At 53.3% G+C, this 21,400-nt stretch overlaps 1 protein-coding gene across 1 annotated transcript in view; it reads left to right on the top strand.

The window, feature by feature from the left end:
• MIOX (myo-inositol oxygenase) overlaps window positions 1-21,400 on the top strand; it is a 97,725-nt gene that overhangs the window by 27,119 nt on the left and 49,206 nt on the right. Inside the window, exons 6-7 of the mRNA XM_075599250.1 lie at window positions 1,488-1,555; window positions 8,165-8,274. Of these exons, the coding sequence (XP_075455365.1) occupies window positions 1,488-1,555; window positions 8,165-8,274 (178 nt within the window). The remainder of the gene's footprint in view (window positions 1-1,487; window positions 1,556-8,164; window positions 8,275-21,400) is intronic.

The raw sequence follows: 21,400 nt of genomic DNA, 5'->3' as shown, positions 1-21,400 counted from the left end.
CAGCCCCCAACCACCAGCCCCCAACCACCAGCCCCCAACCACCAGCCCCCAACCACCATCCCCCAACCACCAGCCCCCAACCACCAGCTCCTAATTACCAGCATCAGAGCACCCAAACACCAGCCCCTAACTACCAGCACCCAACCACCAGCACCCGAACACCAGCACCTAATTACCAGCATCAGAGCACCCGAACACCAGCCTCCAACCACCAGCCCCCAACCACCAGCCCCCAACCACCAGCCCCCAACCACCAGCACCCAACCACCAGCCCCCAACCACCAGCACCTAATTAAGAGCATCAGAGCACCCAACCACCAGCCCCCAACCACCAGCACCTAATTACCAGCGCCACAGCCCCCCGCCCCACAGCCCCCAACCTTCCGCCCCCACAGCCCACATCCTCCTGCCCCACTGCCCCACTGCCCCACAGCACCCAACCACCAGCACCTAATTACCAGCGCCACAGCATCCCACCGCACAGCCCCCAACCCTCCTTCCCCGCAGTCCCCAACCCTCCTCCGCCCCCAACCCTGCACCCCCACAGCCCCCATCCGCCTGCCCCACAGCACCCAACCCCCCACCCTGCAGACCCCAACCCCATGCCCCACAGCCCCCAACCCCCTACAGCCCCCAACCCCCCACCCCCACAGCCCCCAACCCCCCTGCCCTGCAGCCCCCAACCCCCCGCCCCACAGCCACCAACCCCCCACCTCAAACCTCAACCCCCCGCCCCACAGCCACCAACCCCCCAACCTCCCTCCTGCCAACCTTCCCCTGGGCACACCCCTCCCACAAATCTCCCCCTGCCAACCTTCCCCTGGGTACACACCTCCTTCCTGCAAACCTTCCCCTGGGTACACACCTCCTTCCTGCCAACCTTCCCCTGGGTACACACATCCTTCCTGCCAACCTTCCCCTGGGCACACCCCTCCTGCCAATCTTCCCCCGGGCACACCCCTCCTCCTGCCAACCTTCCCCTGGGCACTCCCCTCCTCCCACAAACCTCCCTGCTGCCATCCTTCCCCTGGGCACACCCCTCCCTCCTGCCAACCTTCCCCTGGGCACACCCTCCCTCCTGCCAACCTTCCCCTGGGCACACCACTCCCTCCTGCCAACCTTCCCCTGGACACACCCCTCCCTCCTGACAACCTTCCCCTGGGCACACCCCTCCCCCCGGCCAACCTTCCCCTGGGCACACCCCTCCCTCCTGCCAACCTTCCCCTGGACACACCCCTCCCTCCTGACAACCTTCCCCTGGGCACACCCCTCCCCCCGGCCAACCTTCCCCTGGGCACATCACTCCCTCCTGCCAACCTTCCCCTGGACACACCACTCCTTCCTGCCAACCTTCCCCTGGGCACACCCCTCTCTCCTGCCAACCTTCCCCTGGACACAGCACTCCCTCCTGCCAACCTTCCCCTGGGCACACCCCTCCCTCCTGCCTGGCACTGCTGGGTTTAACCCTTTCTCTCTCTCTTCCCCAGACTGGTTCCAGCTGGTTGGCTTGCTGCATGACCTGGGGAAAATTCTGGCCCTGAACAGTGAACCTCAGGTAGGAGAAATAAGCAACAGACAGAGAAGTCCAATGCTACATCCAACGTGACAGAGAAGCCCAATGCTGCATCCAACGTGACAGAGAAGCCCAATGCTGCATCCAACATGACAGAGAAGCCCAATGCTGCATCCAACGTGACAGAGAAGTTCAATGCTACATCCAACGTGACAGAGAAGCCCAATGCTACATCCAACGTGACAGAGAAGCCCAATGCTACATCCAACGTGACAGAGAAGCCCAATGCTGCATCCAACATGACAGAGAAGCCCAATGCTGCATCCAACGTGACAGAAGTCCAATGCTACATCCAACGTGACAGAGAAGCCCAATGCTACATCCAACGTGACAGAGAAGCCCAATGCTACATCCAACGTGACAGAGAAGCCCAATGCTGCATCCAACATGACAGAGAAGCCCAATGCTGCATCCAACGTGACAGAGAAGTCCAATGCTACATCCAACGTGACAGAAAAGCCCAATGCTACATCCAACGTGACAGAGAAGCCCAATGCTACATCCAACGTGACAGAGAAGCCCAACGCTACATCCAACGTGACAGAGAAGCCCAATGCTACATCCAACGTGACAGAGAAGCCCAATGCTGCATCCAACGTGACAGAGAAGCCCAATGCTACATCCAACGTGACAGAGAAGCCCAATGCTACATGCAACGTGACAGAGAAGCCCAATGCTACATGCAACGTGACAGAGAAGCCCAATGCTACATCCAACGTGACAGAGAAGCCCAATGCTACATCCAACGTGACAGAGAAGCCCAATGCTACATCCAACGTGACAGAGAAGCCCAATGCTACATCCAACGTGACAGAGAAGCCCTAACACTACCAGGGGGTCTGCCTTGTCGTGGTTCGCAGGCTACAATGCTTTGGCCAAAGGGTTAAACTAAGTGACCCTTTTTCAAGAGAATATATAAGTATGTTACTGTGTATTTCTGTCACGTTGCATGTAGCATTGGGCTTCTCTGTCACGTTGGATGTAGCATTGGGCTTCTCTGTCACGTTGCATGTAGTGTTGGGCTTCTCTGTCACGTTTGATGTAGCATTGGGCTTCTCTGTCACGTTTGATGTAGCGTTGGGCTTCTCTGTCACGTTGCATGTAGCATTGGGCTTCTCTGTCACGTTTGATGTAGCATTGGGCTTCTCTGTCACGTTGCATGTAGCATTGGGCTTCTCTGTCACGTTGGATGTAGCGTTGGGCTTCTCTGTCACGTTGCATATAGCGTTGGGCTTCTCTGTCATGTTTGATGTAGCATTGGGCTTCTCTGTCACGTTTGATGTAGAGTTGGGCTTCTCTGTCACGTTGCATGTAGCATTGGGCTTCTCTGTCACGTTGGATGTAGCATTGGGCTTCTCTGTCACGTTTGATGTAGCATTGGGCTTCTCTGTCACGTTTGATGTAGCGTTGGGCTTCTCTGTCATGTTGCATGTAGCATTGGGCTTCTCTGTCACGTTGGATGTAACATTGGGCTTCTCTGTCACGTTGGATGTAGCATTGGGCTTCTCTGTCACGTTTGATGTAGCATTGGGCTGCTCTGTCACGTTTGATGTAGCATTGGGCTTCTCTGTAACGTTGCATGTAGCATTGGGCTTCTCTGTCACGTTGCATGTAGCATTGGGCTTCTCTGTCACGTTGGATGTAGCATTGGGCTTCTCTGTCACGTTTGATGTAGCATTGGGCTGCTCTGTCACGTTTGATGTAGCGTTGGGCTTCTCTGTCACGTTTGATGTAGCATTGGGCTTCTCTGTCACGTTGCATGTAGCATTGGGCTTCTCTGTCACGTTTGATGTAGCATTGGGCTGCTCTGTCACGTTGGATGTAGCGTTGGGCTTCTCTGTCACGTTTGATGTAGCATTGGGCTTCTCTGTCACGTTGCATGTAGCATTGGGCTTCTCTGTCACGTTGCATGTAGCGTTGGGCTTCTGTGTCACGTTTGATGTAGCATTGGGCTTCTCTGTCACGTTTGATGTAGCGTTGGGCTTCTCTGTCACGTTTGATGTAGCATTGGGCTGCTCTGTCACGTTTGATGTAGCGTTGGGCTTCTCTGTCACGTTTGATGTAGCATTGGGCTTCTCTGTCACGTTGCATGTAGCATTGGGCTTCTCTGTCACGTTGGATGTAGCATTGGGCTTCTCTGTCACGTTTGATGTAGCATTGGGCTGCTCTGTCACGTTTGATGTACCATTGGGCTTCTCTGTCACGTTGCATGTAGCGTTGGGCTTCTCTGTCACGTTGGATGTAACATTGGGCTTCTCTGTCACGTTGGATGTAGCATTGGGCTTCTCTGTCACGTTGGATGTAGCATTGGGCTTCTCTGTCACGTTGGATGTAGCGTTGGGCTTCTCTGTCACGTTGGATGTAGCATTGGGCTTCTCTGTCACGTTTGATATAGCATTGGGCTTCTCTGTCACGTTGGATGTAGCGTTGGGCTTCTCTGTCACGTTTGATGTAGCATTGGGCTGCTCTGTCACGTTTGATGTAGCGTTGGGCTTCTCTGTCACGTTTGATGTAGCTTTGGGCTTCTCTGTCACGTTTGATGTAGCGTTGGGCTTCTCTGTCACGTTGCATGTAGCATTGGGCTTCTCTGTCACGTTGGATGTAGCATTGGGCTTCTCTGTCACGTTGCATGTAGCATTGGGCTTCTCTGTCACGTTGGATGTAGCATTGGGCTTCTCTGTCACGTTTGATGTAGCATTGGGCTTCTCTGTCACGTTTGATGTAGCGTTGGGCTTCTCTGTCACGTTTGATGTAGCATTGGGCTGCTCTGTCACGTTTGATGTAGCGTTGGGCTTCTCTGTCACGTTTGATGTAGCATTGGGCTTCTCTGTCACGTTGCATGTAGCATTGGGCTTCTCTGTCACGTTGGATGTAGCATTGGGCTTCTCTGTCACGTTTGATGTAGCATTGGGCTGCTCTGTCACGTTTGATGTACCATTGGGCTTCTCTGTCACGTTGCATGTAGCGTTGGGCTTCTCTGTCACGTTGGATGTAACATTGGGCTTCTCTGTCACGTTGGATGTAGCATTGGGCTTCTCTGTCACGTTGGATGTAGCATTGGGCTTCTCTGTCACGTTGGATGTAGCGTTGGGCTTCTCTGTCACGTTGGATGTAGCATTGGGCTTCTCTGTCACGTTTGATATAGCATTGGGCTTCTCTGTCACGTTGGATGTAGCGTTGGGCTTCTCTGTCACGTTTGATGTAGCATTGGGCTGCTCTGTCACGTTTGATGTAGCGTTGGGCTTCTCTGTCACGTTTGATGTAGCTTTGGGCTTCTCTGTCACGTTTGATGTAGCGTTGGGCTTCTCTGTCACGTTGCATGTAGCATTGGGCTTCTCTGTCACGTTGGATGTAGCATTGGGCTTCTCTGTCACGTTGCATGTAGCATTGGGCTTCTCTGTCACGTTGGATGTAGCATTGGGCTTCTCTGTCACGTTTGATGTAGCATTGGGCTTCTCTGTCACGTTTGATGTAGCGTTGGGCTTCTCTGTCATGTTGCATGTAGCATTGGGCTTCTCTGTCACGTTGGATGTAGCATTGGGCTTCTCTGTCACGTTTGATGTAGCATTGGGCTTCTCTGTCACGTTTGATGTAGCATTGGGCTTCTCTGTCACGTTTGATGTAGCATTGGGCTGCTCTGTCACGTTTGATGTAGCATTGGGCTTCTCTGTCATGTTGCATGTAGCATTGGGCTTCTCTGTCACGTTTGATGTACCATTGGGCTTCTCTGTCACGTTGCATGTAGCGTTGGGCTTCTCTGTCACGTTGGATGTAGCATTGGGCTTCTCTGTCACGTTGGATGTAGCATTGGGCTTCTCTGTCACGTTGGATGTAGCGTTGGGCTTCTCTGTCACGTTGTATGTAGCATTGGGCTTCTCTGTCACGTTGGATGTAGCATTGGGCTTCTCTGTCACGTTGGATGTAGCATTGGGCTTCTCTGTCACGTTGGATGTAGCGTTGGGCTTCTCTGTCACGTTGGATGTAGCGTTGGGCTTCTCTGTCACGTTGCATGTAGCATTGGGCTTCTCTGTCACGTTGGATGTAGCATTGGGCTTCTCTGTCACGTTGGATGTAGCATTGGGCTTCTCTGTCACGTTGCATGTAGCATTGGGCTTCTCTGTCACGTTTGAAGTAGCATTGGGCTGCTCTGTCACGTTTGATGAAGCGTTGGGCTTCTCTGTCACGTTGCATGTAGCATTGGGCTTCTCTGTCACGTTTGATGTAGCATTGGGCTTCTCTGTCACGTTGCATGTAGCATTGGGCTTCTCTGTCACGTTTGATGTAGCATTGGGCTGCTCTGTCACGTTTGATGAAGCGTTGGGCTTCTCTGTCACGTTGCATGTAGCATTGGGCTTCTCTGTCACGTTTGATGTAGCATTGGGCTTCTCTGTCACGTTGCATGTAGCATTGGGCTTCTCTGTCACGTTTGATGTAGCATTGGGCTTCTCTGTCACGTTTGATGTAGCATTGGGCTTCTCTGTCACGTTGGATGTAGCATTGGGCTTCTCTGTCACGTTGGATGCAGCATTGGGCTTCTCTGTCACGTTGGATGTAGCATTGGGCTTCTCTGTCACGTTGCATGTAGCATTGGGCTTCTCTGTCACGTTGGATGCAGCATTGGGTTTCTCTGTCACGTTGCATGTAGCGTTGGGCTTCTCTGTCACGTTGGATGCAGCATTGGGCTTCTCTGTCACGTTGGATGTAGCATTGGGCTTCTCTGTCACGTTGCATGTAGCATTGGGCTTCTCTGTCACGTTGGATGCAGCATTGGGCTTCTCTGTCACGTTGGATGTAGCATTGGGCTTCTCTGTCACGTTGCATGTAGCATTGGGCTTCTCTGTCACGTTTGATGTAGCATTGGGCTTCTCTGTCATGTTGCATGTAGCATTGGGCTTCTCTGTCACGTTGGATGTAGCATTGGGCTTCTCTGTCACGTTGGATGTAGCATTGGGCTTCTCTGTCACGTTTGATGTAGCATTGGGCTTCTCTGTCACGTTGCATGTAGCATTGGGGTTCTCTGTCACGTTTGATGTAGCATTGGGCTTCTCTGTCACGTTGCATGTAGCGTTGGGCTTCTCTGTCACGTTTGATGTAGCATTGGGCTTCTCTGTCACGTTTGATGTAGCGTTGGGCTTCTCTGTCACGTTGCATGTAGCATTGGGCTTCTCTGTCACGTTGGATGTAGCATTGGGCTTCTCTGTCACGTTGCATGTAGCATTGGGCTTCTCTGTCACGTTGCATGTAGCATTGGGCTTCTCTGTCACGTTGGATGTAGCATTGGGCTTCTCTGTCACGTTGGATGTAGCATTGGGCTTCTCTGTGACCTTGCATGTAGCGTTGGGCTTCTGTGTCACGTTGCATGTAGCATTGGGCTTCTCTGTCACGTTGGATGTAGCATTGGGCTTCTCTGTCACCTTGCATGTAGCATTGGGCTTCTCTGTCACGTTTGATGTAGCGTTGGGCTTCTCTGTCACGTTGCATGTAGCATTGGGCTTCTCTGTCACCTTGCATGTAGCATTGGACTTCTCTGTCACGTTTGATGTAGCATTGGGCTTCTCTGTCACGTTGGATGCAGCATTGGGCTTCTCTGTCACGTTGGATGTAGCATTGGGCTTCTCTGTCACGTTGCATATAGCATTGGGCTTCTCTGTCACGTTGGATGTAGCATTGGGCTTCTCTGTCACGTTGGATGCAGCATTGGGCTTCTCTGTCACGATGGATGCAGCATTGGGCTTCTCTGTCACGTTGGATGTAGCATTGGGCTTCTCTGTCACGTTGGATGTAGCATTGGGCTTCTCTGTCACGTTGCATGTAGCATTGGGCTTCTCTGTCACGTTGGATGTAGCATTGGGCTTCTCTGTCACGTTGGATGTAGCATTGGGCTTCTCTGTCACGTTGGATGTAGCATTGGGCTTCTCTGTCACGTTGGATATAGCATTGGGCTTCTCTGTCACCATGCATGTAGCGTTTGGCTTCTCTGTCACGTTGCATGTAGCATTGGGCTTCTCTGTCACGTTGCATGTAGCATTGGGCTTCTCTGTCACGTTGGATGTAGCATTGGGCTTCTCTGTCACGTTGGATGTAGCATTGGGCTTCTCTGTCACGATGGATGCAGCATTGGGCTTCTCTGTCACGTTGGATGTAGCATTGGGCTTCTCTGTCACGTTGGATGTAGCATTGGGCTTCTCTGTCACGTTGGATGTAGCATTGGGCTTCTCTGTCACGTTGGATGTAGCATTGGGCTTCTCTGTCGTCTGTTGTATACATTTGCCACGCTCAATAGCACTCCATTTTGACACTTATATACATATATAAATTTTGTGGGGGCTCAGGGGTTCCCAAAAAGAGCTTGCTGAGGTTTTGTTAGGAGAAATAAGCAGTAAGGCCCCCTGTGCCAAGGCCCCCATTATAGCCCTCTCACTGCCAGCCACGCACATATCATTCCGTGGTTCTTTTAGCGCACTGCCCAAGGGTTCGCAGAGCTGCGCGTATCACTATGCTGAGCAATTAAGGCTAGTGGCACAGAGACACACACAATGGCCTGCCCATTTCCCCTGTCACTGGTGCTGATCCAGTTCTGGTTCCTTTCAGTGGTGTGTTGTTGGAGACACTTTTCCAGTTGGCTGCAGGTTCCAGGAATCCATTGTGTTCAGTGACACAACATTCAAAGATAATCCAGATACCAAGCACCCAGTGTACAGGTGAGCACCTACCTGCATATACCCAACACCCAGTGTGCAGGTGAGCACCTACCTGCATATACCCAACACCCAGTGTGCAGGTGAGCACCTACCTGCATATACCCAACACCCAGTGTGCAGGTGAGCACCTACCTGCATATACCCAACACCCAGTGTGCAGGTGAGCACCTACCTGCATATACCCAACACCCAGTGTGCAGGTGAGCACCTACCTGCATATACCCAACACCCAGTGTGCAGGTGAGCACCTACCTGCATATACACAGCACCCAGTGTGCAGGTGAGCACCTACCTGCATATACACAGCACCCAGTGTATAGGTGAGCACCTACCTGCATATACCCAACACCCAGTGTGCAGGTGAGCACCTACCTGTATATACACAGCACCCAGTGTGCAGGTGAGCACCTACCTGTATATACACAGCACCCAGTGTGCAGGTGAGCACCTACCTGTATATACACAGCACCCAGTGTGCAGGTGAGCACCTACCTGCATATACCCAACACCCAGTGTGCAGGTGAGCACCTACCTGCATATACACAGCACCCAGTGTGCAGGTGAGCACCTACCTGCATATACCCAACACCCAGTGTGCAGGTGAGCACCTACCTGCATATACCCAACACCAAGTGTGCAGGTGAGCACCTACCTGCATATACACAGCACCCAGTGTACAGGTGAGCACCTACCTGCATATACACAGCACCCAGTGTGCAGGTGAGCACCTACCTGCATATACACAGCACCCAGTGTACAGGTGAGCACCTACCTGCATATACCCAACACCCAGTGTGCAGGTGAGCACCTACCTGCATATACACAGCACCCAGTGTGCAGATGAGCACCTACCTGCATATACCCAACACCCAGTGTGCAGGTGAGCACCTACCTGCATATACCCAACACCAAGTGTGCAGGTGAGCACCTACCTGCATATACCCAACACCCAGTGTGCAGGTGAGCACCTACCTGCATATACACAGCACCCAGTGTGCAGGTGAGCACCTACCTGCATATACACAGCACCCAGTGTGCAGGTGAGCACCTACCTGCATATACACAGCACCCAGTGTACAGGTGAGCACCTACCTGCATATACACAGCACCCAGTGTGCAGGTGAGCACCTACCTGCATATACACAACACCCAGTGTGCAGGTGAGCACCTACCTGCATATACCCAACACCCAGTGTGCAGGTGAGCACCTACCTGCATATACACAGCACCCAGTGTACAGGTGAGCACCTACCTGCATATACACAGCACCCAGTGTACAGGTGAGCACCTACCTGCATATACACAGCACCCAGTGTACAGGTGAGCACCTACCTGTATATACACAGCACCCAGTGTGCAGGTGAGCACCTACCTGCATATACACAGCACCCAGTGCACAGGTGAGCACCTACCTGCATATACACAGCACCCAGTGTATAGGTGAGCACCTACCTGCATATACACAGCACCCAGTGTATAGGTGAGCACCTACCTGCATATACACAGCACCCAGTGTGCAGGTGAGCACCTACCTGTATATACACAGCACCCAGTGTACAGGTGAGCACCTACCTGCATATACACAGCACCCAGTGTACAGGTGAGCACCTACCTGCATATACCCAACACCCAGTGTACAGGTGAGCACCTACCTGCATATACACAGCACCCAGTGTGCAGGTGAGCACCTACCTGCATATACCCAACACCCAGTGTGCAGGTGAGCACCTACCTGCATATACACAGCACCCAGTGTACAGGTGAGCACCTACCTGCATATACACAGCACCCAGTGTGCAGGTGAGCACCTACCTGCATATACACAGCACCCAGTGTATAGGTGAGCACCTACCTGCATATACACAGCACCCAGTGTACAGGTGAGCACCTACCTGCATATACACAGCACCCAGTGTACAGGTGAGCACCTACCTGCATATACACAGCACCCAGTGTACAGGTGAGCACCTACCTGCATATACACAGCACCCAGTGTGCAGGTGAGCACCTACCTGCATATACACAGCACCCAGTGTGCAGGTGAGCACCTACCTGCATATACACAGCACCCAGTGTGCAGGTGAGCACCTACCTGCATATACACAGCACCCAGTGTACAGGTGAGCACCTACCTGCATATACACAGCACCCAGTGCACAGGTGAGCACCTACCTGCATATAACCAACACCCAGTGCGCAGGTGAGCACCTACCTGCATATACACAGCACCCAGTGCACAGGTGAGCACCTACCTGCATATACACAGCACCCAGTGTGCAGGTGAGCACCTACCTGCATATACACAGCACCCAGTGTGCAGGTGAGCACCTACCTGCATATACACAGCACCCAGTGTGCAGGTGAGCACCTACCTGCATATACACAGCACCCAGTGTGCAGGTGAGCACCTACCTGTATATACACAGCACCCAGTGTGCAGGTGAGCACCTACCTGCATATACCCAACACCCAGTGTGCAGGTGAGCACCTACCTGCATATACACAGCACCCAGTGTGCAGGTGAGCACCTACCTGCATATACACAGCACCCAGTGTGCAGGTGAGCACCTACCTGCATATACACAGCACCCAGTGTGCAGGTGAGCACCTACCTGCATATACACAGCACCCAGTGTGCAGGTGAGCACCTACCTGCATATACACAGCACCCAGTGTGCAGGTGAGCACCTTCCTGCATATACCCAACACCCAGTGTGCAGGTGAGCACCTACCTGCATATACACAGCACCCAGTGTGCAGGTGAGCACCTACCTGCATATACACAGCACCCAGTGTGCAGGTGAGCACCTACCTGCATATACACAGCACCCAGTGTACAGGTGAGCACCTACCTGCATATACACAGCACCCAGTGTGCAGGTGAGCACCTACCTGCATATACACAGCACCCAGTGTGCAGGTGAGCACCTACCTGCATATACCCAACACCCAGTGTGCAGGTGAGCACCTACCTGCATATACACAGCACCCAGTGTGCAGGTGAGCACCTACCTGCATATACACAGCACCCAGTGTACAGGTGAGCACCTACCTGCATATACACAGCACCCAGTGTGCAGGTGAGCACCTACCTGCATATACCCAACACCCAGTGTGCAGGTGAGCACCTACCTGCATATACACAGCACCCAGTGTGCAGGGGAGCACCTACCTGCATATACACAGCACCCAGTGTGCAGGTGAGCACCTACCTGCATATACACAGCACCCAGTGTGCAGGTGAGCACCTACCTGCATATACACAGCACCCAGTGTGCAGGTGAGCACCTACCTGCATATACACAGCACCCAGTGCGCAGGTGAGCACCTACCTGCATATACACAGCACCCAGTGTGCAGGTGAGCACCTACCTGCATATACCCAACACCCAGTGTGCAGGTGAGCACCTACCTGCATATACACAGCACCCAGTGTACAGGTGAGCACCTACCTGCATATACACAGCACCCAGTGTGCAGGTGAGCACCTACCTGCATATACACAGCACCCAGTGTGCAGGTGAGCACCTACCTGCATATACACAGCACCCAGTGTGCAGGTGAGCACCTACCTGCATATACACAGCACCCAGTGTATAGGTGAGCACCTACCTGCATATACACAGCACCCAGTGTACAGGTGAGCACCTACCTGCATATACACAGCACCCAGTGTACAGGTGAGCACCTACCTGCATATACACAGCACCCAGTGTACAGGTGAGCACCTACCTGCATATACACAGCACCCAGTGTATAGGTGAGCACCTACCTGCATATACACAGCACCCAGTGTACAGGTGAGCACCTACCTGCATATACACAGCACCCAGTGTACAGGTGAGCACCTACCTGCATATACACAGCACCCAGTGTGCAGGTGAGCACCTACCTGCATATACACAGCACCCAGTGTGCAGGTGAGCACCTACCTGCATATACACAGCACCCAGTATGCAGGTGAGCACCTACCTGCATATACCCAACACCCAGTGTGCAGGTGAGCACCTACCTGCATATACACAGCACCCAGTGTGCAGGTGAGCACCTACCTGCATATACACAGCACCCAGTGTGCAGGTGAGCACCTACCTGCATATACACAGCACCCAGTGTACAGGTGAGCACCTACCTGCATATACACAGCACCCAGTTTATAGGTGTGCACCTACCTGCATATACACAGCACCCAGTGTGCAGGTGAGCACCTACCTGCATATACACAGCACCCAGTGTACAGGTGAGCACCTACCTGCATATACACAGCACCCAGTGTGCAGGTGAGCACCTACCTGCATATACACAGCACCCAGTGTGCAGGTGAGCACCTACCTGCATATACACAGCACCCAGTGCGCAGGTGAGCACCTACCTGCATATACACAGCACCCAGTGTGCAGGTGAGCACCTACCTGCATATACCCAACACCCAGTGTGCAGGTGAGCACCTACCTGTATATACACAGCACCCAGTGTACAGGTGAGCACCTACCTGCATATACCCAACACCCAGTGTGCAGGTGAGCACCTACCTGCATATACACACACCCAGCGTGCAGGTGAGCACCTACCTGCATATACACACACCCAGTGTGCAGGTGAGCACCTACCTGCATATACACAGCACCCAGTGTGCAGGTGAGCACCTACCTGCATATACACAGCACCCAGTGTGCAGGTGAGCACCTACCTGTATATACACAGCACCCAGTGTGCAGGTGAGCACCTACCTGCATATACACAGCACCCAGTGTGCAGGTGAGCACCTACCTGCATATACACAGCACCCAGTGTGCAGGTGAGCACCTACCTGCATATACACAGCACCCAGTGTGCAGGTGAGCACCTACCTGCATATACACAGCACCCAGTGTGCAGGTGAGCACCTACCTGCATATACACAGCACCCAGTGTGCAGGTGAGCACCTACCTGCATATACACAGCACCCAGTGTGCAGGTGAGCACCTACCTGTATATACACAGCACCCAGTGTGCAGGTGAGCACCTACCTGCATATACCCAACACCCAGTGTGCAGGTGAGCACCTACCTGCATATACACAGCACCCAGTGTACAGGTGAGCACCTACCTGCATATACACAGCACCCAGTGTGCAGGTGAGCACCTACCTGCATATACCCAACACCCAGTGTGCAGGTGAGCACCTACCTGCATATACACAGCACCCCGTGTGCAGGTGAGCACCTACCTGCATATACCCAACACCCAGTGTGCAGGTGAGCACCTACCTGCATATACCCAACACCCAGTGTGCAGGTGAGCACCTACCTGCATATACCCAACACCCAGTGTGCAGGTGAGCACCTACCTGCATATACACAGCACCCAGTGTACAGGTGAGCACCTACCTGCATATACACAGCACCCAGTGTGCAGGTGAGCACCTACCTGCATATACACAGCACCCAGTGTGCAGGTGAGCACCTACCTGCATATACACAGCACCCAGTGTGCAGGTGAGCACCTACCTGCATATACACAGCACCCAGTGTGCAGGTGAGCACCTACCTGCATATACACAGCACCCAGTGTGCAGGTGAGCACCTACCTGCATATACACAGCACCCAGTGTGCAGGTGAGCACCTACCTGCATATACACAGCACCCAGTGTGCAGGTGAGCACCTACCTGCATATACACAGCACCCAGTGTGCAGGTGAGCACCTACCTGCATATACACAGCACCCAGTGTGCAGGTGAGCACCTACCTGCATATACACAGCACCCAGTGTACAGGTGAGCACCTACCTGCATATACCCAACACCCAGTGTGCAGGTGAGCACCTACCTGCATATACACAGCACCCAGTGTACAGGTGAGCACCTACCTGCATATACACAACACCCAGTGTGCAGGTGAGCACCTACCTGCATATACACAGCACCCAGTGTGCAGGTGAGCACCTACCTGCATATACACAGCACCCAGTGTGCAGGTGAGCACCTACCTGCATATACACAGCACCCAGTGTACAGGTGAGCACCTACCTGCATATACACAGCACCCAGTGTACAGGTGAGCACCTACCTGCATATACACAGCACCCAGTGTGCAGGTGAGCACCTACCTGCATATACACAGCACCCAGTGTGCAGGTGAGCACCTACCTGCATATACACAGCACCCAGTGTGCAGGTGAGCACCTACCTGCATATACACAGCACCCAGTGTACAGGTGAGCACCTACCTGCATATACACAGCACCCAGTGTACAGGTGAGCACCTACCTGCATATACACAGCACCCAGTGTACAGGGGAGCACCTACCTGCATATACACAGCACCCAGTGTGCAGGTGAGCACCTACCTGCATATACACAGCACCCAGTGTGCAGGTGAGCACCTACCTGCATATACCCAACACCCAGTGTACAGGTGAGCACCTACCTGCATATACACAGCACCCAGTGTACAGGTGAGCACCTACCTGCATATACCCAACACCCAGTGTACAGGTGAGCACCTACCTGCATATACACAGCACCCAGTGTACAGGTGAGCACCTACCTGCATATTCACAGCACCCAGTGTACAGGTGAGCACCTACCTGCATATACACAGCACCCAGTGTGCAGGTGAGCACCTACCTGCATATACACAGCACCCAGTGTGCAGGTGAGCACCTACCTGCATATACACAGCACCCAGTGTGCAGGTGAGCACCTACCTGCATATACCCAACACCCAGTGTACAGGTGAGCACCTACCTGCATATACACAGCACCCAGTGTACAGGTGAGCACCTACCTGCATATACCCAACACCCAGTGTGCAGGTGAGCACCTACCTGCATATACACAACACCCAGTGTACAGGTGAGCACCTACCTGCATATACACAGCACCCAGTGTACAGGTGAGCACCTACCTGCATATACACAGCACCCAGTGTGCGGGTGAGCACCTACCTGCATATACACAGCACCCAGTGTGCAGGTGAGCACCTACCTGCATATACACAGCACCCAGTGTGCAGGTGAGCACCTACCTGCATATACACAGCACCCAGTGTACAGGTGAGCACCTACCTGCATATACCCAACACCCAGTGTACAGGGGAGCACCTACCTGCATATACACAGCACCCAGTGTGCAGGTGAGCACCTACCTGCATATACCCAACACCCAGTGTGCAGGTGAGCACCTACCTGCATATACACAGCACCCAGTGTGCAGGTGAGCACCTACCTGCATATACACAGCACCCAGTGTACAGGTGAGCACCTACCTGCATATACCCAACACCCAGTGTGCAGGTGAGCACCTACCTGCATATACACAGCACCCAGTGCACAGGTGAGCACCTACCTGCATATACCCAACACCCAGTGTACAGGTGAGCACCTACCTGCATATACACAGCACCCAGTGTGCAGGTGAGCACCTACCTGCATATACACAGCACCCAGTGTGCAGGTGAGCACCTACCTGCATATACACAGCACCCAGTGCACAGGTGAGCACCTACCTGCATATACACAGCACCCAGTGTGCAGGTGAGCACCTACCTGCATATACACAGCACCCAGTGTGCAGGTGAGCACCTACCTGCATATACACAGCACCCAGTGTACAGGTGAGCACCTACCTGCATATACCCAACACCCAGTGTGCAGGTGAGCACCTACCTGCATATACCCAACACCCAGTGTACAGGTGAGCACCTACCTGCATATACCCAACACCCAGTGTGCAGGTGAGCACCTACCTGCATATACACAGCACCCAGTGTGCAGGTGAGCACCTACCTGCATATACACAGCACCCAGTGTACAGGTGAGCACCTACCTGCATATACACAGCACCCAGTGTGCAGGTGAGCACCTACCTGCATATACACAGCACCCAGTGTACAGGTGAGCACCTACCTGCATATACACAGCACCCAGTGTGCAGATGAGCACCTACCTGCATATACACAGCACCCAGTGTGCAGGTGAGCACCTACCTGCATATACACAGCACCCAGTGTACAGGTGAGCACCTACCTGCATATACACAGCACCCAGTGTGCAGATGAGCACCTACCTGCATATACACAGCACCCAGTGCGCAGGTGAGCACCTACCTGCATATACACAGCACCCAGTGTACAGGTGAGCACCTACCTGCATATACCCAACACCCAGTGTACAGGGGAGCACCTACCTGCATATACACAGCACCCAGTGTATAGGTGAGCACCTACCTGCATATACACAGCACCCAGTGTACAGGTGAGCACCTACCTGCATATACACAGCACCCAGTGTACAGGTGAGCACCTACCTGCATATACACAGCACCCAGTGTGCAGGTGAGCACCTACCTGCATATACACAGCACCCAGTGTACAGGTGAGCACCTACCTGCATATACCCAACACCCAGTGTGCAGGTGAGCACCTACCTGCATATACCCAACACCAAGTGTGCAGGTGAGCACCTACCTGCATATACACAGCACCCAGTGTGCAGGTGAGCACCTACCTGCATATACACAGCACCCAGTGTACAGGTGAGCACCTACCTGCATATACACAGCACCCAGTGTGCAGGTGAGCACCTACCTGCATATACACAGCACCCAGTGTGCAGGTGAGCACCTACCTGCATATACCCAACACCCAGTGTGCAGGTGAGCACCTACCTGCATATACACAGCACCCAGTGTGCAGGTGAACACCTACCTGCATATACACAGCACCCAGTGTGCAGGTGAGCACCTACCTGCATATACCCAACACCCAGTGTACAGGGGAGCACCTACCTGTATATACACAACACCCAGTGTATAGGTGAGCACCTACCTGCATATACACAGCACCCAGTGTACAGGTGAGCACCTACCTGCATATACACAGCACCCAGTGTACAGGTGAGCACCTACCTGCATATACACAGCACCCAGTGTGCAGGTGAGCACCTACCTGCATATACACAGCACCCAGTGTACAGGTGAGCACCTACCTGCATATACACAGCACCCAGTGTACAGGTGAGCACCTACCTGCATATACACAGCACCCAGTGTACAGGTGAGCACCTACCTGCATATACACAGCACCCAGTGTGCAGGTGAGCACCTACCTGCATATACACAGCACCCAGTGTACAGGTGAGCACCTACCTGCATATACACAGCACCCAGTGTACAGGTGAGCACCTACCTGCATATACCCAACACCCAGTGTGCAGGTGAGCACCTACCTGCATATACCCAACACCCAGTGTGCAGGTGAGCACCTACCTGCATATACCCAACACCCAGTGTGCAGGTGAGCACCTACCTGCATATACACAGCACCCAGTGTACAGGTGAGCACCTACCTGCATATACACAGCACCCAGTGTACAGGTGAGCACCTACCTGCATATACACAGCACCCAGTGTGCAGGTGAGCACCTACCTGCATATACACAGCACCCAGTGTATAGGTGAGCACCTACCTGCATATACACAGCACCCAGTGTGCAGGTGAGCACCTACCTGCATATACACAGCACCCAGTGTGCAGGTGAGCACCTACCTGCATATACACAGCACCCAGTGTGCAGGTGAGCACCTACCTGCATATACACAGCACCCAGTGTGCAGGTGAGCACCTACCTGCATATACACAGCACCCAGTGTGCAGGTGAGCACCTACCTGCATATACCCAACACCCAGTGTGCAGGTGAGCACCTACCTGCATATACACAGCACCCAGTGTACAGGTGAGCACCTACCTGCATATACACAGCACCCAGTGTGCAGGTGAGCACCTACCTGCATATACACAGCACCCAGTGTACAGGTGAGCACCTACCTGCATATACACAGCACCCAGTGTGCAGGTGAGCACCTACCTGCATATACACAGCACCCAGTGTACAGGTGAGCACCTACCTGCATATACACAGCACCCAGTGTACAGGTGAGCACCTACCTGCATATACACAGCACCCAGTGTACAGGTGAGCACCTACCTGCATATACCCAACACCCAGTGTGCAGGTGAGCACCTACCTGCATATACACAGCACCCAGTGTACAGGTGAGCACCTACCTGCATATACACAGCACCCAGTGTACAGGGGAGCACCTACCTGCATATACCCAACACCCAGTGTGCAGGTGAGCACCTACCTGCATATACACAGCACCCAGTGTACAGGTGAGCACCTACCTGCATATACACAGCACCCAGTGTACAGGTGAGCACCTACCTGCATATACACAGCACCCAGTGCGCAGGTGAGCACCTACCTGCATATACACAGCACCCAGTGTATAGGTGAGCACCTACCTGCATATACACAGCACCCAGTGTGCAGGTGAGCACCTACCTGCATATACACAGCACCCAGTGTGCAGGTGAGCACCTACCTGCATATACCCAACACCCAGTGTACAGGTGAGCACCTACCTGCATATACACAGCACCCAGTGTGCAGGTGAGCACCTACCTGCATATACACAGCACCCAGTGTGCAGGTGAGCACCTACCTGCATATACACAGCACCCAGTGTGCAGGTGAGCACCTACCTGCATATACCCAACACCCAGTGTACAGGTGAGCACCTACCTGCATATACACAGCACCCAGTGCGCAGGTGAGCACCTACCTGCATATACACAGCACCCAGTGTATAGGTGAGCACCTACCTGCATATACACAGCACCCAGTGTGCAGGTGAGCACCTACCTGCATATACACAGCACCCAGTGTGCAGGTGAGCACCTACCTGCATATACCCAACACCCAGTGTACAGGTGAGCACCTACCTGCATATACACAGCACCCAGTGTGCAGGTGAGCACCTACCTGCATATACACAGCACCCAGTGTGCAGGTGAGCACCTACCTGCATATACACAGCACCCAGTGTGCAGGTGAGCACCTACCTGCATATACACAGCACCCAGTGTGCAGGTGAGCACCTACCTGCATATACACAGCACCCAGTGTACAGGTGAACACCTACCTGCATATACACAGCACCCAGTGTATATGTGAGCACCTACCTGCATATACACAGCACCCAGTGTATAGGTGAGCACCTACCTGCATATACACAGCACCCAGTGTACAGGTGAGCACCTACCTGCATATACACAGCACCCAGTGTGCAGGTGAGCACCTACCTGCATATACACAGCACCCAGTGTGCAGGTGAGCACCTACCTGCATATACACAGCACCCAGTGTACAGGTGAGCACCTACCTGCATATACACAGCACCCAGTGTACAGGTGAGCACCTACCTGCATATACACAGCACCCAGTGTACAGGTGAGCACCTACCTGCATATACACAGCACCCAGTGTGCAGGTGAGCACCTACCTGCATATACACAGCACCCAGTGTACAGGTGAGCACCTACCTGCATATACACAGCACCCAGTGTGCAGGTGAGCACCTACCTGCATATACACAGCACCCAGTGTACAGGTGAGCACCTACCTGCATATACACAGCACCCAGTGTGCAGGTGAGCACCTACCTGCATATACACAGCACCCAGTGTACAGGTGAGCACCTACCTGCATATACACAGCACCCAGTGTGCAGGTGAGCACCTACCTGCATATACACAGCACCCAGTGTACAGGTGAGCACCTACCTGCATATACACAGCACCCAGTGTATAGGTGAGCACCTACCTGTATATACACAGCACCCAGTGTACAGGTGAGCACCTACCTGCATATACACAGCACCCAGTGTATAGGTGAGCACCTACCTGCATATACACAGCACCCAGTGTACAGGTGAGCACCTACCTGCATATACACAGCACCCAGTGTACAGGGGAGCACCTACCTGCATATACACAGCACCCAGTGTGCAGGTGAGCACCTACCTGCATATACACAGCACCCAGTGCACAGGTGAGCACCTACCTGCATATACACAGCACCCAGTGCACAGGGGAGCACCTACCTGCATATACACAGCACCCAGTGTGCAGGTGAGCACCTACCTGCATATACCCAACACCCAGTGTGCAGGTGAGCACCTACCTGCATATACACAGCACCCAGTGTACAGGGGAGCACCTACCTGCATATACACAGCACCCAGTGTACAGGTGAGCACCTACCTGCATATACACAGCACCCAGTGTACAGGTGAGCACCTACCTGTATATACCCAACACCCAGTGTACAGGTGAGCACCTACCTGCATATACACAGCACCCAGTGTACAGGTGAGCACCTACCTGCATATACACAGCACCCAGTGTGCAGGTGAGCACCTACCTACATATACACAGCACCCAGTGTATAGGTGAGCACCTACCTGCATATACACAGCACCCAGTGTACAGGTGAGCACCTACCTGCATATACACAGCACCCAGTGTACAGGTGAGCACCTACCTGCATATACACAGCACCCAGTGTGCAGGTGAGCACCTACCTGCATATACACAACACCCAGTGTACAGGTGAGCACCTACCTGCATATACCCAACACCCAGTGTGCAGGTGAGCACCTACCTGCATATACACAGCACCCAGTGTGCAGGTGAGCACCTACCTGCATATACACAGCACCCAGTGTACAGGTGAGCACCTACCTGCATATACCCAACACCCAGTGTGCAGGTGAGCACCTACCTGCATATACACAGCACCCAGTGTACAGGTGAGCACCTACCTGCATATACCCAACACCCAGTGTGCAGGTGAGCACCTACCTGCATATACACAGCACCCAGTGTACAGGTGAGCACCTACCTGCATATACCCAACACCCAGTGTGCAGGTGAGCACCTACCTGCATATACACAGCACCCAGTGTGCAGGTGAGCACCTACCTGCATATACCCAACACCCAGTGTGCAGGTGAGCACCTACCTGCATATACACAGCACCCAGTGTGCAGGTGAGCACCTACCTGCATATACACAGCACCCAGTGTACAGGTGAGCACCTACCTGCATATACACAGCACCCAGTGTGCAGGTGAGCACCTACCTGTATATACACAGCACCCAGTGTGCAGGTGAGCACCTACCTGCATATACCCAACACCCAGTGTGCAGGTGAGCACCTACCTGCATATACACAACACCCAGTGTGCAGGTGAGCACCTACCTGCATATACACAACACCCAGTGTGCAGGTGAGCAC

The sequence above is a fragment of the Ascaphus truei genome, chromosome 5 (genome assembly GCF_040206685.1).
Source record: "Ascaphus truei isolate aAscTru1 chromosome 5, aAscTru1.hap1, whole genome shotgun sequence".
NCBI lineage: Eukaryota > Metazoa > Chordata > Amphibia > Anura > Ascaphidae > Ascaphus > Ascaphus truei.
The sequence above is the reverse complement of the archived record's forward strand: the minus strand, read 5'-3'. Positions and strand labels throughout refer to the sequence as shown.